The 27,383-nt window shown below is 52.3% G+C and overlaps 1 protein-coding gene across 1 annotated transcript; it reads right to left on the reverse strand.

Moving 5' to 3' along the window:
- Window positions 1-362: 362 nt before the first annotated feature.
- LOC135889252 (arachidonate 12-lipoxygenase, 12R-type-like) lies at window positions 363-26,705 on the reverse strand. Its single transcript, XM_065417077.1, has 14 exons — window positions 26,559-26,705; window positions 18,866-19,070; window positions 17,507-17,591; window positions 9,691-9,813; window positions 9,328-9,431; window positions 8,729-8,901; window positions 8,003-8,146; window positions 7,286-7,489; window positions 6,853-6,939; window positions 5,021-5,190; window positions 2,687-2,808; window positions 1,911-2,011; window positions 1,223-1,393; window positions 363-542 (listed from the first exon to the last, which is right to left on the reverse strand). Exons 1-14 carry the CDS (start codon window positions 26,703-26,705, stop codon window positions 363-365), a joined length of 2,016 nt encoding a protein of 671 aa, XP_065273149.1.
- Window positions 26,706-27,383: the final 678 nt, after the last annotated feature.

Raw genomic sequence — 27,383 nt, forward strand, 5'->3', positions numbered from 1 at the left:
AACTTGGCCCTGCCCCAGGCTAATCTTAGCTCCCCCTGCGGAGGAGCTTGGGGATATCATCTCCTTTTGATGAGGGGTAAACTGAGGCACAGTGAGCACAGGAGACTTATCCCTGTTGCTTATGGACAATAGAACTCAGGAGTCCTGGCTCCCCACCCACCCTGCTCTAACCCACTGCCCTCCCAGAGCCAGGGAGAGAACCCAGGAGTCCTGGCTCCCAGCCCCCTGTGTTGTACCCCACTAGACAGAATCAGGCATTCAGAGTGGAACCAGTCTGTGGTTTATTGCTCCCGGGACAGGATCTCAGGGACAGCGTTGCCAGCAGCCGCAGGGGGCCTGTCCCTGGGGCTCGCTGGTCGGGCTCAGATGGACGTGCTGTTCTCGATTTGGTGGGGATCCAGGTAGCGGTAGGGAATGGGGAGTGATTTGTTCCTCTCTTGGATCTCCTGGGAGATCTGGGCCAGGCGCCCCTGGAAGGCTGCGATCAGCCGCTTGGGCTCCTCCTCCACGAAGTGCTCGTCGGGATACGTGCCCAGGGATCTCTGCAAGGGAATGGGAGAGTGGTGAGGGACAGCACGGAAGGGCTCCCTTGCCCGGTACTGAGATGCGGCCACCTCTGGGGCGGGGTGGCTGGTTACACAGGGACCCCTCACCCAGCGCTGAGATGCGGCCACCTCTAGGGCGGGGTGGCTGGTTACCCAGGGACCCCTCACCTTGCGCTGAGATGCAGCCACCTCTGGGGTGGGGCAGCCGGTTACACAAGGATCCCTCATGTGCCCTAGAGCGCAGGGCAGGTGTTTAACAGAACTGTAGCAAAACTGGGAAGAGTTCAGGCCAGGGAGGGAAGGAGAATCCTGCAGCCGGTTGAAACAACAGGGCATCCCCCAAAGTGCAACTGGGCCAGGACACCCCGGTTCATCCCCCGGCTCATGTGAAATGTCAGCGGGTCCTTTATTGCTACCACAAAGGAGGGGATGGAGAAATCAGCGGAACGGCTCATTCAACAGACACCCGCAGCCCATTGCCCCCTAGCGCCGCATTGGGGCCAGCCCTGCCTGCCAGGGGAGAGCGCCCCCTGCTGAGCCCCCTTCCTCACTCCCTGCCCCACAGTGCCGCCTAGTGCCGCCCTGGGGCCAGCCCTGCCTGCCAGGGGAGAGCGCCCCCTGCTGAGCCCGTGCCCTGCTCCCTGCCCCATAGTGACTCCTAGTGCCCATGTTCTCACCGAGTCTCCCGGCTCGCAGCAGATGACCCAGAGGGTGAAGATAGCGAGGCTGGTGCTGTTGACCTCCGGGATGGTGTCTAGGTAGCTCTCCAGGGAGGTGGTGCCCTTGGCCTGGGGCGGGGGGTTCCTCATGGAGGACGGGAAGTTGGGCATCCAGGCACCAAGGTCATACTGCGGCCCAGAGAGACCCCCCGCAGTCAGAGCAGCCAGAGACCCCCCACCAGCTCAGCCGGGGACCCCCCCCAGCCCAGCCCAGGGGACACCAGCACAGGGAAGGTCTGGCTCAGCCAAGGGATCTGGGCATCCAGGGCTTGGTCACAGTCTCACCCATGGGCAATGGTTAGGAAAGTCAAAGTGGGGGTCGGGGGTCCTGAGCGCGGCAGTGGGGAGTCCTGGGGGGCTGGGACAGGGTCCAGAAGTGTCCAGGGTCTCACTGGGGTTGGGTGCTGGGTGGGGGATTGGCTGCTAGAGCAGGGTCCTGGGGATTGAGGTGTCAGTGGGGTGGGAGACAGGGTGGGTGTGTCAGTGGCTGGACCCCAGGGACCCGTGTTGGGTGCAGGGTGGGGGTGTCAGTGGCTGGACCCCAGGCTGCTGTGCAGGGCAGGGTGGGGGTGTCGGTGGTGGGACCCCAGGGCCCTGTGGGGGGCAGGGAATGGGGCCCCGAGCGCCCAGGCTGACCTCTCCCTACCTGACCGTTACTGAGGGCAGCGTGCCGGGCCGAGCAGCAGTAGATCCACATGGTCAGGTACTTGATGAGCTCGGGGATGCTCTGCAGGGACGAGGGGAAGCCTGCGGGATGGAGAATGGGCATCACTGACCTGGCCCGGCCCGGCCCTGCCCTGCCTCACTCCGCTGCTCCGGGCCTCAGCTTGGCCACGTGCCATCTCCCCCCCTTGCCCGTTCCCACAGTGGGGCCATTCCCAGTCACCCCACGGCCCCGTCCAACCACCGTGACCCAGGCCACCCTGTTCCTGCAGGGTCAGACACCTTGCTCCCCGTCCAGGGGTCATGACCCCTGCCTGCAGGGCCACTTGATATGAGCTGGGGTCTGGCCCCATTGACTCCAATGGAGAGACGCCCATTGACACCAGCTGGGATCTGGCCCCATTGACTCCAATGGAGAGATGCCCATTGACACCAGCTGGGGTCTGGTTCCCATTGACTCCAATGTAGAGATTCTCATTGACACCAGCTGGGATCTGGCCCTGTTGACTCCAATGGAGAGACACCCATTGACACCAGCTGGGATCTGGCCCCATTGACACCAATGGAGAGACGCCCATTGACATCAGTCGGAATTTGGCCCCTTGACTCCAATGGGGAGATGCCCATTAAAACTAGCCAGGGTCTAGCTGACAGTCGTTCAGCCTCCTGAATCATGCAGTCCAGAGATGCCCCCCAGTGGCCCCCGTATGGAGCCCGGTGACCAGCGGCTACAGAGCTCTGGTTTCACATGGCCCCTACCAGATGCCTCGTTCCCCAGGAAGCCTTCACGGAAGATCTCATCTGCCCAGGCCTGCAGCTCGCAGTCGGCCAGGACGTGGGCATCGTTGTGGTAATGGTGTCTGACGATGCCGGAGACGAAGCTGGAAAGAGCAGAGATGTGTCAGCCTGGATGGGGCAATGCAGGCCTCATCGCTCCCCAATGCACCAGCGTCATTCAGCCAGTGACTGCAAACAGCCCAATGCTACCATGCACCCTTGCCGTTACCAAGTGTTCCCTCCACTTCGCCCTTTCCTAGCTGTGGGAGCATGGCCTGGTGGCTAAGCCTCTGGCCTGACCTTCAGGTGATCCTGGATCTCGTTTACGGCAGAGTTGAACTTTTCATTTCAAATTGGACTTGCTCTTGTGGAAGTTAACATGTTAAACAAGAGTTGCCACTGGCACAAAACGTCTTGGCTTGTCTGAAATCAAGTGTTTCCATTCACCCCCAATGTGATCTTTCCCCGGAAATTGGGTTGGGGCAAAATTGCTAAAAATTTGGCTTTTCCACTCAATTTTTGTGTATTTACAAATTTTCATTTATTTTTCCAATGCCAACCAATCTACCACACAAAGTAAGTAACGGGGGTTCAGATAAAGGCAGGGAAGGGGATGACACATATCTATCTTCAGGGTCTACATTGATCATAGACCTCTAATAAGTCAGCCCAAATTGCTTTGAATTTTTCGGGCATTCCCTTTCTCCGGAATGCCAGCCATTCGTTAGCTGTGTGATCAGCCAGATCACCAAGCCAGGCATCAATGTTTGATGGGGGTTGACTTTTCCATTGTGGTAGGATTAATTTTGTAGTGCCCAAAGCTGCCTGTTGGGATCATGCTGCCTTGTTACCAGGGAACCTCCAGGTATCAGGAATAGAATCTGTGACACACTGTACCTCAAAATAGCTCCCTATAAAACCCATATGCATCATTCATATATAGTTGTCATATTTCATACAAAGCATGCCATGTACGATATCATATGAAAGGTCATGATCTGCTGAAACCCCTTGTTCTTTCCAAATATGTATATCGTTAGTGTGTATGAAGTTATGATATTTTGCTGTGTGGTTGTTATTGAAATATGCTTTAAATTTGCTAGTGACATACAAAGAACTTCTCCCTACCCCACCCAGGAGGGTGTTCAATGATCATTAATAAACAGGGGAGTTGTAATCAAGGGATTTACACTTCAATGAGGGCTGCCCAAGCATCACACAATGGGGACTGCTCCACTCTCTGACTCAGTTGCACAAGACCACCAGAGGGATTGCTTAACCCAGTGACTCAGCAAAGCCCAACAGGGCATGTCCAGGCCAGTGTCTTCTAGGCACATGGACTGAGGGTATAAAATAAGGGACATTGGCATCATTCCTTGGCCTTTCTCCTCCCTCACCTACGCTGGAAGCAACAAGAATGCTGGGAAGATGAAAACTTTAACTGAGGAGACTGGTCCCAGGCTTCAGGGAGAAGCCTGTGTATTAAGAACTGTAACATCCAGGGGGATGAGAAAATTGCTTGATATAAATGCTGCCTAGTGCAATAAGATTTAGACTGTGCGCTTACCTTTTATTTTCTTTGGTAACTATCTCTAACCTCCTATGCCTACCATGTATAATCACTAAAAAAATCTATCTTTCTGTAAAAAGCAACAGAGGGTCCTGTGGCACCTTTAAGACTAACAGAAGTATTGGGAGCATAAGCTTTCGTGGGTAAGAACCTCACTTCTTCAGATGCAAGTGAAGAAGTGAGGTTCTTACCCACGAAAGCTTATGCTCCCAATACTTCTGTTAGTCTTAAAGGTGCCACAGGACCCTCTGTTGCTTTTTACAGATTCAGACTAACACGGCTACCCCTCTGATACTATCTTTCTGTAGTTAATAAACCTGTTTTATATTTTACCTAAAACAATTTGGTTTGGTTGAAGTGCTCAGGAAATCTCAGCTCAGGTACAAAGACTGGTGCATGTCCTCTCCACATTGAGGGAGGGGCGGACTGGGTAATAAACTGAAACTGGCCAGGCTTCTGACCAGGGCAAGATGGTATCATTCTGGTGTGCAAGGCTGGAGAGAATTGGCTGGTGCCCTTCTCTGTGTGATTCATGAGTGGCTCAAGGAGCATTCATGCAATCTAGCTGGGTGTGAGTGGGGGGGCGGTGTCTTTGAAAAAGTGCCTTTTGGGGAATTCCAGTTTTTTTAACTCAGAATTCTTTACGTGGCAGGAAAGCCGTGTTTCTAAGCAACTCTGAGCTGGTGGGAATTTTCCACATGCCATCTGCTTCATCGCCACCCTCTGCCCCGGCTCCTGCTCCTTACCTCTCAATGGCCGACCAGATCTTCAGCCCATCATCCCTGTAGTAGTAATTGGGGATGCAGTCAACCCCGCGCTCTTGGATGTCATCAGGGAAGCAGAGGGAGGTGTAGGTCAGGCAGGACATGCCCTTGGCCATCAGCACCTTGGTCCCCTCGAGCCCCGAGCCCATGGCCTGGGAAGGGACCAGAGACAGAGCCTTCAACCTCTGAGCCACTGGACCAGGAGGTGGGTTAGAATGAAATACCGCCACGATCTATTTCAGCACAACACGGCGACGGACAATATACCCCATGACAAATGTGCCTCCCCGATGTTTCGCTTTGCATTGTACCTCAAAATGACCGATCACTCATAACACCCATGTTTTCACAGAAACGTAGAATCGTGGGGCTGGAAGGGACCTTGAGAGGTCACCGAGTCCAGCCCCACCGCGCCAAGGTAGGACCAAGTCAACCTAGAGCACGCCTGAATGGTGTTTGTCCAATCAGTTCTTAGAAACCTCCAAGGACGGAGATATTACACCCTCCCTTGCATGCCTGCCCTTTAGAGAGAGAAAGCTTTTCCTAATATTTAACCGAAATCTCTCTTGTTGCAGATTAAGCCCATTACTTGATTTAGCCCATTAGAATCATAGAATCATAGAAGATTAGGGTTGGAAGAGACCTCAGGAGGTCATCTAGTGCAAGCCCCTGCTCAAAGCAGGATCAACCCCAACTAAATCATCCCAGCCAGGGCTTTGTCAAGCTGGGCCTTAAAAACCTCTAAGGATGGAGATTCCACCACCTCCCTAGGGAACCCATTCCAGTGGTTCACCACCCTCCTAGTGAAATAGTGTTTCCTAATATCCACCCTACACCTCCCCCACTGCAACTTGAGACCATTGCTCCTTGTTCTGTCATCTGCCACCACTGAGAACAGTCTAGATCCATCCTCTTTGGAACCCCCCTTCAGGTAGTTGAAGGCAGCTATCAAATCCCCCCTCACTCTTCTCTTCTGCAGACTAAATAACCCCATTACTTCTTGTCCTGCCTTCAGCAGGACCAGAGAACAATTGATCACCATCCTCAACAGTCCTCAACATATTTGAAGACTATCAGGTCCCCCCTCTTGGTCTTCTCTCAGGACTAAATGTGCCCAGTGTTTTTTTAACCTGGCCTCATGGGTCAGGGTCTCGAAACCTTTTATCATGTTTGTTCCTCTTTCCCAGACTCTCTCCAATTTGGCCACATCTTTCCTAAAGTGTGACCCCCCCACCAGTTCTCCAGCTGAGGTCTCACCAGGGCCAGACAATGACCTCCCAGGTTTTACACACGACACTCCTGTTAATTCAGCCTAGAATTATATTAGTCTTTTTCCCAACTGCATCGCATTGTTCTCTTATATTCCATTTGGGACCCCAATATAACTCCCAGATCCTTTTGAGCAGTACGACCCACCTCCCCCACCCCCGGCAGCCAGTTATGTCCCATTGTGCAGATGGGCATTGACGTTTTCCTTTCACAGTGGTGTACGTTGCACTTCTCTTCATTGAATTGCAGCTTGTCGATTTCAGCCCAATTTTCTGAGCTGTCACAGTCGCTTTGAGTTCTAATTCTGCCCATTCCAGAGGAGGCCAGTACCTCGGGTGACAGGCCAAGTACGTGGCTCTGGGAGGGGAGTGGGGGCTAGCGGTTTGAGAAGGAGCTGGGAGCCAGGACTCCTGGGTTCCCTCCCCGGCTCTGGGAGGGGAGTGGGGGCTGGTGGGTTAGAGCTGGGGGGACTGGGAGCCAGGACTCCTGGGTTCTCTCCCCAGCTCTGCCATAGTCCAATGCCCCTGACTATGGCATCCTCTCACCCTTTCAATGTTCCCTCCGCGTCTGAGTAGCAGGGTCCTGCCCACGACGTTGATGTGAAGCGTGTAGCGGGTGTGGGGCAGCAGCAGCTGGGGGGGAAGAGACACAGGAGTGGGTGAGGACAAGCAGGCAGCCCCCCCACCCCCACCCCTGCACGTATCCAGGGAGGGGCAAGGACCCGGAACCGGCCCCTCCAAGAACCCTTCTCCCCTGACATCCAGGAGGTGGGGGATGTGCTGGACCGCGATGGGTAGAACGCGGCCAGCGTGGGGCAAGCCCAGCCTGGCACGCCGGGCACACACACCCTGCTGGGCACACGCAGGTGCAGCTGGGCACAGCTGGATGCCGGCAGTGGGGCCCCTCTGGCACACTTCCCCTTCTGGGCTCTTCTCTCCCACACATCTGGGCACAGCTGGCCCCCGGCCCCTCTCTCACCTTGAAGAGCGGGTGGCACATGGGCAGCTGGCGCAGGGTGGCCAGGGTGAAGGCCTCGTCGATCAGGTGGGTGAGCAGCAGGTGGCTGACGGCCTCGTGCACCAGGAACTCAGCGTAGCGCACCCAGGTCTTGGCCAGGATCCAGTCCCACTCGGAATCACTGGGCAGGAAGATGGGGCTGTCGGGGCCTGGGCACTGGCTGAGCTGTGGGGGGGGGGGGGCGGGAGAGAGACACAGGAGGATTGGGGGGGCGGGTTGGTACATGCTGGGGGTGTGAATCCTTCTGCTTCCCCAGGGGAGCCCAGGGGCTGGGACCCAGCTGCCAGGATGAGGGGACATGACAGTACAGCAAATCCAGTGTTAGGAAGAGGAGACACACAGCTGGGGTATGTGTACACACACAGAGGCACACACAGAAGGGTATGGGGGGATTAGGGAGCCAGGACTCTTGGGTTCTCTCCCCAGCTCTGGGAGGGCAGTGGAGTCTAGTGGTTATAGCAGGGCAGGGCTGGGAGCCAGGACTCCTGGGTTCTCTCCCTGGATCTGGAAGGGGAGTGGGGGATAGTGGGTTAGAGCAGGGGGGCTGGGAACCAGGACTCCTGGGTTCTCTCCTGGGCCGGTCCCTTAGACGGCAATGCCCAGCCCTGGGACTGTGTAGGGGTGGGGGCTGCGTGGGGGTCCCACTAGGCAGCGTTTGGGGGTGCCAGGGGCTGTTACCTGGATGGCCACGGGGACGAGCTCCCCGGAGGGCTGCAGATGCAGCAGGCAGAGGGGCGCGGCGATGTACTGCTGGTAGCCGTTGATCGTGTTGGCCGGGACGCCCTCCAGGATTTTATAGTCAACGAGGAAGATGTTCCCCTTCTGCAAGGCACAGAGAGAGGAGAGCAGAGTGCGAGGGCCACCGTATCTGGGGGTGCAGAGCGGGGACCCCGGGGCATAGGGGAAAGCTGGGATGCTAGTGCTGTGAGCTTCCCCAGCGCAGTGCCCTCTCCCAGTGCTGTGAGCTTCCCCAGAGCAGTGACTCTCCCAGTGCTGTGAGCTTCCCCACAGCAGTGCCCTCTCCTAGCATTGTGAGCTTCCCCGCAGCAGTGCCTCTCCCAGTGCTGTGAGCCTCCCACAGAAGTGTCCTCTCCTAGCATTGTGAGCTTCCCCGCAGCAGTGCCTCTCCCAGTGCTGTGAGCCTCCCACAGAAGTGCCCTCTCCTAGCACTGTGAGCTTCCCCGCAGCAGTGCCTCTCCCAGTGCTGTGAGCCTCCCACAGAAGTGTCCTGGGACTAGCCCCTGGAGCCGAGTGGCCAGTGTGAGTGCAGCCACTGGCTCTGGAGTAGGGCCCGCTGGACACCTCTGACCTGTGGCTGCTCGTGCCCAGAGTGATGCTGGGGAGGAGCCAAGAGCTCAGACCATGGTGGAGTCCCCCCAGGGGTGTCCCTGGCACCCCACTTACCTCCAGCTCATCCTGCAGGCTGGTGCTCTCCCCCAGGGAGGAGGCCACCATGGCCGGTGTGACAGGGAAGTTGCAGGGAAGCTCCGTGCAGCGCCGGATCACCACCGGGTGGACCCCGTTCAGGAACTGGGACCCGAAGAACGTGTCCTCTCGCCAGTGCGCCCGCACGTACTCTGGGGGGGGGACAGGCAGGGCAGCCGCGGGGGTTAATGTGCCCTGTCGGGGCTCAGGGGAGCCGGGTTCGAGTCCTACCCTGGGTGCCCGGGGCAGCTTTCAGCGTCTCTCGGGGCCATGGCCTCCCTCCGCTGGAGAATGGAGCTAACGGTCCAGCATGAGGGGGGCCCAATCTCAGTGGGGGTCTGGGCAGCACCTGGCACAAGTGGGTCCCTGATCACGATTGGGGGGTCTGGGCAGCCCCCGGCACAAGGGGGTCCCTGAGCGCGGTCGGGGGGGGGGGGGGTCTGGGCAGTGCCCAGCACAAGCAGCACTGGGGTTTCTAGCTGCTTGTGTCACACCCGTCCCAATCACCCTGCTCTGTGCGTGGGGGCTCCCGTGGGCCCAGGTGAGCGGGATTCGGGGGTGGGTCGGGGGTCACCCACCTGTGATCGGGGTCTTGTTGAAGCAGAAAACCTTGTTGATGTCGTCCAGCTTCGCCCAGGAGTTGGTGCAGCTCAGGAAACCCTTCAGCCGCAGCTCCACCTGCCTGGGGGGGGCAGAGCAAGTGTGTGGGAACAGGCCGGGGGTTCGGGCCTGTCCCCGGGAATGGGGCGGAGATGGATGGGGCGCGGGGCAGGGTTAGTGTACAGGGTTGTGTACAGCGTTAGGGTTGTGTACAAGGTTACGGTTACTGTACATGGTTGTGTACAGGGTTACGGTTACTGTACAGGGTTGGGGTTAGTTTCTAAGGACAGGCCTGGGCCAGGCGCTGGGAACGGGTCTGGCCATGGGGAAGCAGCACCTACGCATTTCCCCCACGCAGCAGGAAGTTGGTGCTCTTGGTGAAGGAGTACATGGTGTTACAGTCCAGCTCAATGACGTTCTCCACCGCCAGGCACCGAGGCAGTCCGGGGGCGAACTCCTTCCACCTGGGCAGGGAGAGACCATGAGGGATGTTAGCCCTGGCCTGCCGCTGCCCTGCCAATCCCTCAGCCACAGTCCCAGGCTGACCTGTCCTGCAGTTCCTATCACCCCCTCCATCCCCGGGACCCCTGTGACATTATGAGTGTAATATAATATCTCATTGAAAGATGACAGGGCCAGAAAGAGTTAATTAACTCACAAACTGACCTGGCCTATGGCCAAACTTTAGAGACTGGTTAGGAAGACATGCAAATGAACAGAGCTTTGAAATGCAGCCGGCATTGTTAGAGATAGAAGGGTAGGTGTTTGCTCGGGTCTTGTGATGTAAGCAAACAAGTCTTGTCTATTGCTGTGGCTTTGATTCAAAGATCAAAAAGGAATATTAACATTTAGGAAGACACTTGAATGAAATAGTATTATTGTCTCTTTGAAAGTTGTGGTTGTGGAAGAAACGAACTCCACTCTCAGGTTGGAAGCAACAAAATCAGAGACAGCTTTATTCAGGACATGCAATTGTAAGGGAAGAATACAGCTGACAAAGAGCATCTCTGCCTCAGTTTCTCCAAAGTATAAGCAAAATCACACAAGCATTTATACCTCTTTGTGACATGCATTAATTAAAAACATCTGCATTTGATTGAGGCTATTTGCTATCTAATCCAGTATTTTCTCACTTTCTCTTCTCGAACATCGTTCTCTCAAGGCTGGTCACACGGACTATTCTGCTGTTTCCCACTCGCTTCTGACGTGAGCCCTGCTTCTACAGGTCTCGCGCTATTAGGCTAAGACTTGACAGAACAGTTGCTCTGTCTCTTATATGGCTACACCCTCTCTTTCTTTCCCTGCTTCCACAAGGATAAAGGAGTTTGAGGCGCAAGTGGTGTTCTCGTCCATCCTCCCTGTGCAAGGAAAAGGCCTGGATAGAGACCGTCGAATTGTGGAAGTCAACGAATGGCTACGCAGGTGGTGTCGGAGAGAAGGCTTTGGATTCTTCGACCATGGGATGGTGTTCCAAGAAGGAGGAGTGCTGGGCAGAGACGGGCTCCACCTAACGAAGAGAGGGAAGAGCATCTTCACAAGCAGGCTGGCTAACCTAGTGAGGAGGGCTTTAAACTAGGTTCACCGGGGGAAGGAGACCAAAGCCCTGAGGTAAGTGGGGAAATGGGATCCTGGGACGAAGCACAAGCAGGAGAGCGCAAGAGGGGAGGACTCCTGTCTCATACTGAGAAAGAGGGATGATCGATGAGTTATCTTAAGTGCCTATACACAAATGCAAGAAGCCTGGGAAACAAGCAGGGAGAACTGGAAGTCCTGGCACAGTCAGGGAACTATGATGCGATTGGAATAACAGAGACTTGGTGGGATAACTCACATGACTGGAGTACTGTCGTGGATGGATATAAACTGTTCAGGAAGGACAGGCAGGGCAGAAAAGGTGGGGGAGTTGCATTGTATGTAAGAGAGGAGTATGACTGCTCAGAGCTCCGGTATGAAACTGCAGAAAAACCTGAGAGTCTCTGGATAAAGTTGAGAAGTGTGAGCAACAAGGGTGATGTCGTGGTCGGAGTCTGCTATAGACCACCAGACCAGGGGGATGAGGTGGACGAGGCGTTCTTCTGGCAACTAACAGAAGTTGCTAGATTGCAGGCCCTGGTTCTCATGGGAGACTTTAATCACCCTGATATCTGCTGGGAGAGCAATACAGCGGTGCACAGAAAATCCAGGAAGTTTTTGGAAAGTGTCGGGGACAATTTCCTGGTGCAAGTGCTGGAGGAACCAACTAGGGGCAGAGCTTTTCTTGACCTGCTGCTCACAAACAGGGAAGAATTAGTAGGGGAAGCAAAAGTGGATGGGAACCTGGGAGGCAGTGACCATGAGATGGTCGAGTTCAGGATCCTGACACAAGGAAGAAAGGAGAGCAGCAGAATACGGACCCTGGACTTCAGAAAAGCAGACTTTGACTCCCTCAGGGAACAGATGGGCAGGATCCCCTGGGAGAATAACATGAAGGGCAAAGGGGTCCAGGAGAGCTGGCTGTATTTTAAAGAATCCTTATTGTGGTTGCAGGAACAAACCATCCCGACGTGTAGAAAGAATAGTAAATATGGCAGGCGACCAGCTTGGCTTAACAGTGAAATCCTTGCTGATCTTAAACGCAAAAAAGAAGCTTACAAGAAGTGGAAGATTGGACAAATGAAAAGGAAGGAGTATAAAAATATCCCTCAGGCATGCAAGAGTGAAATCAGGAAGGCCAAATCGCACTTGGAGTTGCAGCTAGCAAGAGATGTTAAGAGTAACCAGAAGGGTTTCTTCAGGTATGTTAGCAACAAGAAGAAAGTTAAGGAAAGTGTGGGCCCCTTATTGAATGAGGGAGGCAACCTAGTGACTGAGGATGTGGAAAAAGCTAAGGTACTCAATGCTTTTTTTGCCTCTGTCTTCACAAACAAGGTCAGCTCCCAGACTGCTGGACTGGGCAGCACAGTATGGGGAGGAGGTGACCAGCCCTCTGTGGAGAAAGAAGTGGTTCGGGACTATTTAGAAAAACTGGATGAGCACAAATCCATGGGGCCGGATGTGCTGCATCCGAGGGTGCTAAAGGAGTTGGCGGATGTGATTGCAGAGCCATTGGCCATCGTCTTTGAAAACTCATGGCGATCGGGGGAGGTCCCGGATGACTGGAAAAAGGCTAATGTAGTGCCCATCTTTAAAAAAGGGAAGAAGGAGGATCCGGGGAACTACAGGCCAGTCAGCCTCACCTCAGTCCCTGGAAAAATCATGGAGCAGGTTCTCAAGGAATCAATTATGAAACACCTAGAGGAGAGGAAAGTGATCAGGAACAGTCAGCATGGATTCACCAAGGGGAAGTCGTGCCTGACTAACCTAATTGCCTTCTATGAGGAGATAACTGGGTCTGTGGATGAGGGGAAAGCAGTGGATGTGTTATTCCTTGACTTTAGCAAAGCTTTTGATACGGTCTCCCACAGTATTCTTGCCGCCAAGTTAAAGAAGTATGGGCTGGATGCATGGACTGTAAGGTGGATAGAAAGCTGGCTAGATCGTCGGGCTCAACAGGTAGTGATCAATGGCTCCATGTCTAGTTGGCAGCCGGTTTCAAGCGGAGTGCCCCAAGGGTCGGTCCTGGGGCCGGTTTTGTTTAATATCTTTATTAATGATCTGGAGGATGGTGTGGACTGCACTCTCAGCAAGTTTGCAGATGACACTAAACTGGGAGGCGTGGTAGATACGCTGGAGGGTAGGGATCAGATACAGAGGGACCTAGACAAATTGGAGGATTGGGCCAAAAGAAACCTGATGAGGTTCAACAAGGACAAGTGCAGAGTCCTGCACTTAGGACGGAAGAATCCTATGCACTGCTACAGACTAGGGACCGAATGGCTAGGTAGCAGTTCTGCAGAAAAGGACCTAGGGGTCACAGTGGACGAGAAGCTGGATATGAGTCAACAGTGTGCTCTTGTTGCCAAGAAGGCTAATGGCATTTTGGGCTGTATAAGTAGGGGCATTGCCAGGAGATCGAGGGACGTGATCGTTCCCCTTTATGCGACATTGGTGAGGCCTCATCTGGAGTACTGTGTCCAGTTTTGGGCCCCACACTACAAGAAGGATGTGGAAATATTGGAAAGAGTCCAGCGGAGGGCAACAAAAATGATTAGGGGTCTGGAGCACATGTCTTATGAGGAGAGGCTGAGGGAACTGGGATTGTTTAGTCTCCAGAAGAGAAGAATAAGGGGGGATTTGATAGCTGCTTTCAACTACCTGAGGTGGAGTTCCAAAGAGGATGGAGCTCGGCTGTTCTCAGTGGTGGCAGATGACAGAACAAGGAGCAATGGTCTCAAGTTGCAGTGGGGGAGGTCTAGGTTGGATATTAGGAAACACTATTTCACTAGGAGCGTGGTGAAGCACTGGAATGCTTTACCTAGGGAGGTGGTGGAATCTCCTTCCTTGGAGGTTTTTAAGGCCCGGCTTGACAAAGCCCTGGCTGGGATGATTTAGATGGGAATTGGTCCTGCTTTGAGCAGGGGGTTGGGCTAGATGACCTCCTGAGGTCCCTTCCAACCCTGATATTCTATGATTCTATGAATGACGGAGGATAAGTGAGTTATAAAGGGAAGGGATCTCAATTTAAACCAGAAATGACTAAAATACATCTTTGACTGGATCTATGAATAAATCTATGACTGGGTTTGGACAGTACTTGCTTTTTAGGCAAAACAATGAATGATGAAATCTGAAGCTGGTATTGCGTCATACATGATATGAATTGCATCATGTTATTCCTAGAAGTCATGGATGATGCAATCATAACGAAGCTTACATCACTCTGCTGAACAAATTGCCCTATATCAGCTCTAGAAATCATACAGTGTCGTGCTCACTTATTTGTCAGTGTTTGATTTTGCAAAGGGACACATTTCTGTTTAGCCAAAGTGAGCAGAGATGCCTCGTACTTGTGTGAACAGTGCAGATAACTTCTGCTATGTTTGTGGTGAAGTGACTTTTGCATCACAAAAGCACGGTATAACCACTATGGTTAAGAAAGCCTATCACCTTTATTTTGGCTGCAAAATTGGAGATCAGGACAAGAGTTGGGCCCCACGGATATGCTGCAACACTTGTGCAACAAATCTTTGCCAGTGGTTGAACAGGAAAAGGAAATCTATGCCTTTTGCAGTGCCAATGATTTGGAGAGAGCCAACAGCTCATACCAGCAATTGTTACTTCTGCATGGTGCCTCCAGTTAGGAAAGGTGTGTCAAAGAAGAAAAAGTGGACTGTGCATTATCCAAACATTCCATCAGCTATACGCCCAGTACCCCACGGAGAAGGACTGCTGGTTCCTGATGCACCAGAATCATTCTCACTTGAGTCAGACGAGGAAGAGGAAGAGGATGAAACTTCTGGTCCTGAACCATCAATGTCACAGGACCCACATTTTCTCCCATCCTCCTCCTCTGAACCACACCTCATAACACAAGGTGAACTGAATGACCTTGTCAGGGATTTGGAACTACCCAAGAGTAAGGCAGAGCTGTTGGGCTCCAGACTACAGCAGTGGAATCTCCTGGCAGGTGATGTTTGGGTTTCCATGTTCCATGACTGTCAGAAGGATCTTGTCCTATTCTTCTTCATGGAAGGTGATCTTATAGCCTGCAACAACATCGATGGTGTGATGGCAGCCCTCAACATCGTTCACGATCCAGATGAGTGGAGACTGTTCATTGATTCATCAAAGAAGAGTCTTAAAGCTGTTTTACTGCATAATGGTAATGTTTTGCCATCAATTCCAGTTGGTCATGCAGTCCATATGAAGGAAACCTATGACAACATGAAACAACTTTTGAGATGCATAAACTATGACCAATATCAGTGGCAGCTTTGTGGCGATTTGAAGGTTGTTGCTCTCTTGCTTGGTCTGCAGACTGGATACACAAAGTACTGCTGTTTTCTCTGCGAATGGGATAGTCGTGCAAGAGATTCCCACTACATCAAGAAAGATTGGCCACTCCGACAGTCATTGGAGCCTGGGAGGAAAAGTGTTCAGCATCCACCACTTGTTGAATCAAGGAAGATTTTGTTACCACCGTTACACATCAAGCTGGGTCTGATGAAGAACTTTGTCAAGGCCATTGACAAAACACAAGCAGCTTTCAAGTACCTCCGTGGAAAATTTCCAAGGTTAAGTGAAGCTAAGATAAAGGAAGGTGTCTTTGTTGGTCCTCAGATTCGTGAACTTCTTCGAGATGATGCATTTGACCATGCACTGCATGGCAAGGAAAAGACGGCATGGAAAGCCTTCCAGTTAGTGGCAATAAATTTTCTCGGAAACAACAAGGCAGACAACTACAGGTTGTTGGTGGAAAACCTCCTCAAGGCATACAAAAGCCTTGGTTGCAACATGTCACTAAAGATACATTTTTTGCACTCTCATCTACATTTTTTTCCACCGAACTGCGGAGCAGTGAGCAACGAGCATGGCGAGCGATTTCACCAGGACATTTCAACAATGGAGAAACGCTATCAGGGCAAATGGAGCCCATCAATGCTTGCAGACTATTGCTGGACAAGAGATGCTCCATTTAATGAATACAAGAGACAAGCCAAGAAGCGCCGAGTAGACACTGAATAGGACTGAACTATGTACAGAATAGTTTTTTGCCTTTTGTTTCATAATAAATTTTATTTCTATAACCCTTTTGCTGATTTTTAAAGTGTTACATAAACAGGACAGGTGAAATATTATCATGTAAAGCAACCATAAACACATGAAAAGACCTAGGTTTACAATTTATGATTAAAACTCTACTATCTACACAATATACATAGACATAAAATGTAAAAACTTAAATATCTTAGAAACAGTAGCCAATCAGTTGTTTTAATTGTCATATTTGAATTCAGCACATCAAAATACATAATAAATAGCACATTTTATCTCTGAAGCAGACGACTTCTCAAAAATTGTAGACCAGTGTTATCCTGTGCTAATTGCCATGATGTTTGGGAGAAGGGAAGTTAAGCCTATTGTTTTCTCAGGCCAAAAGGCTGCTGGAAATGTATACAAACCCTGGGACATGATCCTGCTTCATCTCAGATCTGATTTGGGGTTCAAGAGGGGGAAACCTTAAGCCAGAAGGATTGAGAGCCCTAGTCACTGACTGGAGTCACCCTGAATATGGACATTGGACTATAAGCTATGTGGGGAGGGATAGCTCAGTGGTTTGAGCATTGGCTTGTTTAAATCCAGGGTTAGGAGTTCAATTCTTGAGAGGGCCATTTAGGGCTCTGGGGCAAAAATCTGTTTGGGGATTGGTCCTGCTCTGAGCAGCGGGTTGCACTAGATACCTCCTCAGGTCCCTTCCAACCCTTATCTTCTATTTCTAAAAGGATTCTTGGCAACTACAAACTCATCTCTGCTATGTACCTGAACCTCAAGAATTGAATTCAAGTCTGTATGTATGTTGATCTTTTAACCAATACTCTCTCGCTTTTCTTTTTAAATAAATTTTAGTTTAGTTAACAAGAATTGACTATAGCGTGGATTTTGGGTAAGCTCTAAGTTATAATTGGACCTGGGTGTGTGGCTGATCCTTTGGGATTGGAAGAACCTTTTCTTTATATGATGAAATAAGATTTTCAGTAATCATCACCATATCTGACATGTGTGTCTGGATGGAGGCCTGAGGCTGGGCACTTTAAGGGAACTGCATTGTTTGGACTTCTGAGTAACCAGTGAGGTAATACAGAGGCTGTTTTGGGCTGGCTTGGTAAACCTAAGTATTGGATGGTTTCAGAGTAGCAGCCGTGTTAGTCTGTATCCGCAAAAGAACAGGAGTACTTGTGGCACCTTAGAGACTAACAAATTTATTAGAACATAAGCATTAGAACATAAGCTTTCGTGGGCTACAGCCCACTTCTTCGGATGCATCCGAAGAAGTGGGCTGTAGCCCACGAAAGCTTATGCTCTAATAAATTTGTTAGTCTCTAAGGTGCCACAAGTACTCCTGTTCTTTTTCTAAGTATTGGAATATCCACCAGCTTTTGGGGTTTGTCTGCCCCGTTCTGTTTGCAGTTCACCCTAATTGAGTGACCTCAGCCGGCTCCCACGGGCAGCATCGTCAGAACCCCACACAGGCATGAGCCCCGGGGAGCTTCCCCCAACCCCCTCCGGCATCTCACTCACCCATAGCACTCGCGTCGGTGCTTCAGCTCAGCCTGCCGCTGCTCCAGCAGCAACGGGGAATCGGCATCGTCACAAACTATCTGGCCTGGGGGAGAGAGAGAACGTGAGAGAGAGAGAGGGGGGTGTACATGGGGATAGATAGATAGATAGATAGATAGATAGATAGATAGATAGATAGATAGATAGATAGATAGATAGATAGATGGGGATGGGGATGGGGATGGGGATGGATAGACAGAGGGGTGTGGATGGGGATAGATAGATAGATAGATGAGGATGGGGATGGATAGACAGAGGGGTGTGGATGGGGATAGATGGGGATGGGGATGGATAGACAGAGGGGTGCAAGGGGATGGAATGATAGAGGGTTGTGTATGGGTATGGATAGAAAGAGGGGTGGATGGGGATGGATAGACAGAGGGGTGTGGATGGGGATAGATAGATAGATGGGGATGGGGATGGATAGACAGAGGGGTGCAAGGGGATGGAATGATAGAGGGGTGTACATGGGGATGGATAGAAAGAAGGGTGTGTACGGGGATGGATAGATAGAGGGGTGGATGGGGATGGATAGACAGAGGGGTGTGGATGGGGATAGATAGATAGATGGGGATGGGGATGGATAGACAGAGGGGTGCAAGGGGATGGAATGATAGAGGGGTGTATATGGGGATGGATAGAAAGAAGGGTGTGTACGGGGATGGATAGATAGAGGGGTGGATGGGGATGGATAGACAGAGGGGTGTGGATGGGGATAGATGGGGATGGGGATGGATAGACAGAGGGGTGCAAGGGGATGGAATGATAGAGGGTTGTGTATGGGTATGGATAGAAAGAGGGGTGGATGGGGATGGATAGACAGAGGGGTGTGGATGGGGATAGATAGATAGATGGGGATGGGGATGGATAGACAGAGGGGTGCAAGGGGATGGAATGATAGAGGGGTGTATATGGGGATGGATAGAAAGAAGGGTGTGTACGGGGATGGATAGATAGAGGGGTGGATGGGGATGGATAGACAGAGGGGTGTGGACGGGGATAGATAGATAGATAGATAGATAGATAGATAGATAGATAGATAGATAGATGGGGATGGGGATGGATAGACAGAGGGGTGCAAGGGGATGGAATGATAGAGGGGTGTATATGGGGATGGATAGACAGAGAGGTGTGTACGGGGATGGATGGATAGAGGGTGTGTGTGCGGATGGATGGATAGAGGGTGTGTGTGCGGATGGATAGATAGAGGGGTGGATGGGGATGGACAGATAGAGGTGTGTGTACGGGGATAGCTATCTATGACCCCAAGTGACACCAGGTCATCCCCCATGTGCCTTCCCCCAGCCCGCAGCCCCCTACCTTTGCCCTCCCGCAGCTCCAGGGTGCGGTAGCCCTCAATCCACTGGTAGCAGGGGAAGCGGTAGCGCTGGCCGTGGGGGGAGACGACCTCCACGAAGCTGCAGTACCAGTTGTCGGTGGGGTAGAAGGAGTAGGGCTCCTTGTGGAGCCGCACCAGGACGATGTCCCCCAGCCAGCGCCGGCTGCACAGCTTGAACTCCTCCACCTGCAATGGGGGGGGGGGGGGGGACCGGAGTGTGAGGGTGTGACTCAGGGATTAATCCAGCAACTCAGGGGTGAACCATCAGCATCTGTTTCCTCCCCCCCTCAAAATAAAACACATGTTGGCCTCCTGTGCCCCCATTGTGTGGAAGTCTCCAAGGAAACACAGATCTGTCAGGTCACTGTTGCAACTACTGTTCTACTCAGCACCTATCTTTCATTAGCCTGGAGGTAGAGGCCAAGGTTTACCGGTTTGGCTACAGCTTGAGGTACCTCAGCATAGCCGAGCAGTGTATAGGAGAAGGGCACAATCCCTTTAAAGCCTTTGTGAGCCCTCTAGTGGTGCCCACCATGTTTTAGAAGCTGACACAAATGGGTGAGAGCAGCCGTGTGCATCTAAGCTTGGCCTCAGTTAAAGTAGAGGCCGATGTCCTGCTGTCAGCTAATTTTTGCAGCCACGTCCCCAGCTGCTGCCATTTGGCACTGACGCCTAGGGGAGGAGATCCTCTGCTGGGGATAAACAAATCCGGGTTGCTTCATTGTGCCGGCAGATCCACGGACACCAACGGAGATTACGGCCCCCCATTCGATCGGGCGTTGCACAGACGCCGATGGATCTCAGGGTCCTGGCCGGCCAGGGTTAGGGTTAGGATTAGGGTATGGGACACACAGAGACAGCCCTTGCTCCTGGCCTACTCAGGCATAGCTTGGGAGGAGTCCAATGGCCCAGGGAGGAGACCCCTCCTGTTTCTACCCCAAGCGAGCCTTCTCTGTCACAACCCGAACTCAGAAGGGGTCCTGGCCACTGGACTGTGGCCCCACCCCCTGCTTGACCTCTCCCCCGTGAGGCCCCACCCCCCACTCGCTCCTCTCCACCCATCCCCCCACTCTCTCCTCTCCAACCGTCCCCCACCATCTGCTGCCCGCACCTCTCTGCCCCCTCCCCACCAATCACTTCTCTCTGCCCCTCCCCCACACCCACTCCTCTCCACCCCTCCCCCACACCCGCTCCTTTCTGCACCTCCCCCACCACCCACTGCTCACTCCTCTCCACCCCTCCACACCTCACTGACTGCTCTCTGTCCCTCCCCCCAGGAGTGGGGGGCAGGGCGGGGGGTGGGGCCTCGGGGCACAATGGGGACAGGGCCACAGTCTGGGCGCCAGGGCCCCTGAACGGTTAATCCAGCCCTGGGGCAGACGTTGGTGAGACAGACCCGAAGCAGAGCTTTGTGTCAGCTTGAAAGTGCCTCTCTGTCGCCAGCTAAAGTTGGGCCGATAAAAGATATGACCTGCCCTCCTACTGTGGGCCGGACACGGCTACCCCAGCTTGGCAAACCACACAGGCCGGCCTTGTACGTGGGACCGACAAGGTGGATACCCGTGTCTAGAAGGTAAAAAGACAACAGGATCCTCTGGATTGATTTTGCTCGGACTTGCATTCGGTATTCAAACGATTTTCCGGACTCTCGGACACAACAGGCAACTTCTTGTTAACCTTCGGCCAGGCTGAAGAAGGGGAAACTAGAGGCGTCAACACGCGAGGGTCGAAAGGTTTCGGTCCTAGTGCTGGGGCAGATCGGCGCGGTGTGGAAAGGCGGCAGTTCGAGATCGGCGCGCCGAAGCGGTGCCCCCGTCCTGGATTGGAATGGCTTGGCCTCGTTGTTCCGAATCAGACTGGGGAAGGGTGGGCGTTTCCTCCCAGAGGGGAAGCTGGTGGTTTTAGCGCTGGAGGTCCTGGGTTTGAGACCGGCCGGCGTTGTTACCAGATTCGCCCGTCACTTTGGGGTACGCTCATTGATTAGGGTTACTCTTCTGAGTGTGGGGTGTGTGTGTGTGTGTGTCTGTAATTCTATCAATGTACTGCTTGTGTCACTTGTGTTTTCATAAGGAACTCTACTTCTCCCTTCTGCAAGTCCCCTCCCAATGGAGCTATCCTGCAGGACCTATCCCTAGGGCTGGGTTTCTCCAGCCCAGAACCGGATGCGCGCGCACACACACACACACACACACACACACACTCACACACACACACACACACTCACACACACAGCAAGTCTGAGCGGATTGGGTCAATCAGCACTGTCAAGCTGACCCCTTATATGTCTCTGGACTCACTGGGCTGGATGAAGCAGCACTTCCAAGCTGCCACCCTCGTGTGTCCCAGGTTCAGCACGTCCCTATCCCCACTCTCACATCACAATTGTACTGGTAGTAACCCACCCGATGAGCAAACCCTGGAGTATTTTTGGCACTACAGGGATCTTTAGCTTAGGTAAGAGGAGCGTCAATGGGGGAAGCCAAAACCACAAAAGAGTAAAGTTCAGAGAGAGAAGGAGGGAAGCAGCCAGCTTAACCATAAAAGTTATTTATTGAATAATAGTGATAACCACACAAGGAGAGCCTAAACCAATGTAACAGTTACATTATTAAAGATTGCAAAAGTAAAACTATACCTGATCAAACAAGTCAGGGTTAGAAAGTTATACCTGAGGTAGAAAAGAAAACAGAGAGAGAGAGAGAGTTGGGATCTCACCGCTCCATGAAGCTTGGACTGGTCGAGATTCCAGGTGATGGTGATAGCTCAGGGTCCTGAGGGCAAGAGACAGGCAGAGCCCCCAGCACGAACAGTCAGGAGAAGATGAAATCCCGGTGGAACTGATGCAGAGTTTGGATCCAGGCATCAGAACACTTACTGGAGTGTGGGTACGGGTTTTTTTTGTAGGGAAACAACAATGGTTCAAGGGAGAACACTAGATTTGTTTATGGGTAAGCTGATGACTCAAGGGTTTTCTTTAGGCTAGACAATAGGAGCTGATCACTCTTGGCTATGGGCGGTGTTCCTTCCAGGGAGCTCACAATGCAACTAGGCTGCTTCAGTATTTTGGATACCAATCAAGGATTCATTACTAGAATTGGTCTGATCACTGCTGAGCTGGGTGTGGGCAGGCGTGGGGTCATTAGCATCTGGAGCAGACATCCCCCAGGATGCAGTGCTTCCCTGCCTTTCTGGTCCTAGAGTTCAGTGCGGTTCTTGCCTTGGAATCTCTGTTCTCCATTCTGTATGCTAATAGAGATGCCTCCCTGTCCCATCTTTGATGCAGATGAGGCAATGGGGAGTTGCCTTAATCCTATCACCCTTGTTAGGAGGGGTCTAGGTGTGTCTCCCATCCACTCTTCACTGCTCTATGCAAGTTTTCCCTCTGATCGGTTTTGGTGCAAGCAGAGGCGGGGGGGGGGGTGTCCTTCATGAGTCAGACAGGCTGGATACTGCACCCTGGTTCCCCAAGAACACAGAGCTGACTGGTATCAGTGTCCATCCTGGGGGCTGGAAGACGTGGGTCTCGTCCTGTGTGATGGGTACCGTGGTAGGGAGGGAAGCAGTGGAGCAGCAGTGCTGCGGGCACTTCACAGCCGTGCTCCATCATGGGCAGGCCGGGAACAGGAAGTCTCCTGACACGGTTCCCCCGGGGAGAGGCAGGCAGCCGAACTTGTTCTTCAGTCAGCGCAGCCTCCATGCCCCAGCCGGTGTCAATGGGCGTTTCTCCATTAGAGTCAATGGGGCCAGATCCCAGCTGGTGTCAATGGGTTTCTCTCCGTTGGAGTCAATGGGGCCAGATCCCAGCCGGTGTCAATGGGCGTTTCTCCATTAGAGTCAATGGGGCCAGATCCCAGCCGGTGTCAATGGGCGTTTCTCCATTAGAGTCAATGGGGCCAGATCCCAGCCGGTGTCAATGGGCGTTTCTCCATTAGAGTCAATGGGGCCAGATCCCAGCCGGTGTCAATGGGCATCTCTCCATTGGAGTCAATGGGGCCAGACCCCTACTGGTGTCAATGGGTTTCTCTCCGTTGGAGTCAATGGGGCCAGATCCCAGCCGGTGTCAATGGGCGTTTCTCCATTAGAGTCAATGGGGCCAGATCCCAGCTGGTGTCAATGGGCATCTCTCCATTGGCGTCAATGGGGCCAGACCCCTACTGGTGTCAATGGGTTTCTCTCCGTTGGAGTCAATGGGCCCAGATCCTAGCTGGTGTCAATGAGCGTCTCTCTATTAGACTCAGTGGGGCCAGATACTCAGCTGGTGTAAATCAGCATAGCTCAGTTGACTCCCATGCCGTTTTTAAACAGGCTGCTTTTCCAATGGTCCCCACTAGGGGGAGCTGTTCCCACTGCCCTTCGCTGTGGGGGAATTAATGATCTCTGGGACAGTACTAGGGTTTACCATGCAGGAACCTGTCCCCCCCTCCATGTGGGTGGATCATCCCATCCAGGCCCACTATAGTGCTGAGCTGCCCATTCCAGCCTCCAGCCGCGGAGAGAATCTCCCTCCGGGAGCAATCGCGGGACGTGATCGATGCACGAGACACCTCCGTGGGAAAGCGGCAACTTTGGGTCTGTCTTCAGGAGAACAAGGCTGAGCTGAGGGAAACTACAGGTGGCTGGGAACCAGGACTCCTGGGTTCTAGCCCCAGCTCTGGGAGGGGAGTGGAGCCCAAAGGGACCAAGAGAGAGAGCTGGAGCCAGGACTCCTGGGTTCTGTCCAACAAACTCACTGTGTCACAGTAGGCAAATTTCCTGCCTCTTACAGTGACTCAGGTTCCCTGTCTTTGAAGCAGGTTCTGTAATTTGTACCTGCACCAGGCCAGGCATGTGACCTGCAATTAATATTCCATTTTTCTCCCCACCTTATTTTTCTTGTTTATTTGCTTTGTGGGTTTGTCAGTTCAGGGAGCGACTCACACTCTGTGTTGGTGCAGGGGGGGGGGGTCTGGGCAGCGCTGGGCATGGCGGGGCACCAATCTTGGTCAGGGGGGTCTGGGCAGCGCTTGGCACACTGTGGTCCTGTTGTAATAAATATAAAGACCAGGTGGCCCGTCTCTCTTATCCTGCTGGAGATGGGTTGGTTTTTAGAAGTCAGCCTATGAATCCACAAAGAAATATTGGAACTGCTTCAGTAGATCAGACCTATGGGCCCATCTACCCTGGCCTCCTGCCTGCTCCTTCCTGATCCAGATGAGACCATGGGCCCATCTACCCTGGCCTCCTGCCTTCTCCTTGAACTCCCGGATCATACCATGCATCCATCTACCTTGGCATCCTGCTTGCTCCTTGCTTCCCGGATGAGACCATGGGCCCATTTACCATGGCATCCTGCCTGCTCCTTGCTTCCCGGATGAGACCATGGGCCCATCTACCCTGGCCTTCTGCCTTCTCCTTGAACTCCCAGATCATACCATGCGTCCATCTACCTTGGCATCCTGCCTGCTCCTTGCTGCTCTGTATCATACCATGGGCCCATCTACCCTGGCATCCTGCCTGCTCCTTACTGCCCTCGATCAGCCCCACGGGCCTATCTAACCCAGTGTCCCGTCTCCCACAATGTCCAGTCCCAGCTGCTTGAAAACAAGAAACCCCATCAAGGAGCAAGTTGCAATAACCTGCCCGTAAATGCCGTTTGTCCCTCATCCCCGGGAGCTTAGGGAGTGGAGGGAGAGCAGGGATCTGAGGGTGAACAACCCCGGCCCATGTTTATTGCAGCAGGTGGAAAGCCTGATGCTGTTATGGTTGTTCATAGAAGTATTTAATCCTCTTGCAAAGCCACCTCCTGTATCCTGGACAGGGGTGGGGGAACGTAAAGTCCTTTCATCCGATCAAGTTTTGCCCCTTTTGTTGACTGTCCTGGTTTTTTTTTTGGCCATTATTATGGTTGTTACATTGGGGCAGTAGCGGTTCCGGTTATGGACCGGCAGCCCGTTACGCTAGGGGCTGTACCTCTTGAGGGACTGTAGCCCGGTCGAGGGCAGTGGGGGATTCTCTGTCACTGGTAAATTTGCAATCACCTGGTTCGCTGTAAGTTCCACTAGTTAATTACACTCCCTGTTAACAAACTGTGTCTTATTTGCCCAGTTTCAGCGTCCCGATACTGGCTTTTCTTAGACCTGTCTCTGATAGAGGAAAGGACCCTTTGTGGTCACATTTCTGCTACTTAAGGCGTGGGACCAAGTCACCCCTCGTCCTTTTCTTTGTGAAGCTACACAGGTCAAGCTCTTGGCTTCTGTCCCTCTAAGGCAGGTTTTCCAGGCCCTTGATCATTCTTGTAGCTCTTCTCTGACTTCTCTCCAATTTATCCACATCCCTCTTGAACTGGGGGGAGACCCCAGAACTGGACTCAGGACCCCAGCAGCGGCCTCCCCAGGGCCAAATCCCCCCCCAAAGCTGAGATTCTCACATGACTCCAGGCGCTTTATATTTTCCGTGTGTTGTTGTTTTTTTCTTTTTGAGCCATGTGTAATATTTATCTGCCACCCATCACCACCTCACACTCTGTAATTTATTTAGCCTAACCACACCTTCTAAGGCAGGGCTATGCTATTATCTCCATTGTACAGATGGGGAAACTGAGGCAGAGATGGTCTAAGTAACTTGTTCAGGGTCACGCAGGAAGGCTGTGGCAGGACAGGGCACTGAACCCTCATCAACCACAGTCCAGCTGATTGCTATAACCGCTGGACCAGGGGTAGTCAATAAGCCAATCACAGGCCAAATCTGGACCACCAGATGCTTTTGAACAGACCTCAAAATCTTTTTATTTACTTCTTATCATTATTGGGGTTTTTATTATTAATTTCTCTGGAGGCTGGACCTTAACTAGACCTTGGCCAAGAAATTTGGACCATGACAAAAAATTGACTACCTCTCGCCTGGACCATTCTGCCTAGTACAACTGTGTAAATACTGGATTTCTCCATTTGGGGAATTCTGACGAACAAAAATAAAACAATGCCATTTTTGAGTGAAAGCAAAAAATGAAATCTTCAGGGAATCAAACAGGCAGGGGAAAAATAATGGCGGGACGAAGGGCCTGAAGCGAAAAGTGTTGTTTTGATTTGGGGCATTTGAAAGAAGTTTTTTTTTTCCAACTTTCTTAAAAATAAAATTCAAGGAAAAATCATTTTGAAATAAAAACAAAAGAAAAGACCTGCGGGGGGAGGATTTTTTTAGGGTCCCCCTCCTAACCAAAACAATTTGGTAAAACTGACACGAATTTGCAAAAAAAAAAAAAAAAAAAAAAAGTTTCAGGGACATGGAATCTTCATTTTTCATTAAAAAAAAACAACAAAAAAAGTTTCCATCAAAAAATTTCACATACCAAAAGCAGTTTGGAAGCTTTTCTCCACACTACTGAGGGCTAAAAGTTTATATTGTAAAACTAAAGCTGTGATTCTTCCTAGCATGATCCTTCAATTCTAGGAGCTGGAGCTTTAAGAAAAACATAAAGTATCTCCAGACACTTTCACCTGCTCCACGTTCATGGTTTTAGGCTTTTCTATGCACCCATGAGGGCTAGAGACTGAATGGTTTTTTTTAAACAAAAAAGGGAGTGTCTCCCGTCATGATCCCATGACTCCAGAAGCTGGGGATTGATGATCAAACACCCTGCCATATCGACGGGGTGGATCTGTCCACAGAGCATGGCCCCGTTCTACTAGTACTCACCGCCCCGGGGTTGAAGTCCTTCCCGCAGTTGTCGAGGGGCTTCTTGTCGCTCTCCTCGTGGGTCCCCACCAGGGTGATGGAGATGGAGCTGAATGTCCCAGCTAGCAGGAAGTTCCCAGTGGCGATGCGGACTTTATAGATGCCCATCTTAGTTGGGGAGGCACGGAGGAGCGTATCTGGTGGGATTCCTTGTCCTGCTGTCTGTCTGTCCTGGAGATCCGGCGTTGTTGTCTCCTGCTCCTGGACAGGCTATAGTTTTTATATTCGCTGCTCACCGTCGGTGACGCAGCTGTGGGTTCTTTGATGGCTCAGTCACTCCCCAGCCCTAGGGGAGGACAAGGGCAAGGCAAATGGAGGCTGGCTCAGCTAATTTGCACCTCCAGCAACCTGCCTGCTGAGTTCCCCTCCTGCCGGACAGGACTCTCTCTCCGGGGATGGCATCAGGGTGGGAACAAAAATCAGGGGAAGCCAGGATACCACAGCAAGAAGTGCCTTCAGCTCCCGTCTCTCCCCGGGGCTTGAGCCATGTCTCTTCCAGGCTCAGTGCTCTCCAGATAGGCATCAGTTCTCCAGTCCGGGTTCCCGTTGCCTTCCCAGAACCTCCAATTGGTATGGGTCGGTTTCAGCCTTTCCTGCTCCTGAAAAAAGGCTAGGCTGATTGCCAGTGATGAGTGGCCATTACAGACTGCAGTCTGCCCCAGTGAGCGGGGGCTGGATGATGACTGGCAGTAGCCACTGAGGCGAGGTGGGGATAGAGGGTTGGGGGTTCCCCGGGGAGGGGAGACCCAGAGTGTGGGGTTACTGCTGGGACAGAACCCTGAGGTA

This window comes from Emys orbicularis, chromosome 15, assembly GCF_028017835.1.
Source record: "Emys orbicularis isolate rEmyOrb1 chromosome 15, rEmyOrb1.hap1, whole genome shotgun sequence".
In the NCBI taxonomy this organism is placed as follows: Eukaryota; Metazoa; Chordata; order Testudines; family Emydidae; genus Emys; species Emys orbicularis.

What these genes read in the sequence shown, in the direction of transcription:
- LOC135889252 (XM_065417077.1), bottom strand. Translation starts at nt 26,705, where the DNA reads ATGGGCATCTATAAAGTCCGCATCGCCACTGGGAACTTCCTGCTAGCT. An exon ending in AGGACTTCAACCCCGGGGCG is followed by an intron (nt 19,071 to 26,558) that starts GTGAGTACTAGT and finishes CCCCCATTGCAG; the next exon opens with GTGGAGGAGTTCAAGCTGTG. An exon ending in ATCTGGTCGGCCATTGAGAG is followed by an intron (nt 2,809 to 5,020) that starts GTAAGGAGCAGG and finishes TGCTCTTTCCAG; the next exon opens with CTTCGTCTCCGGCATCGTCA.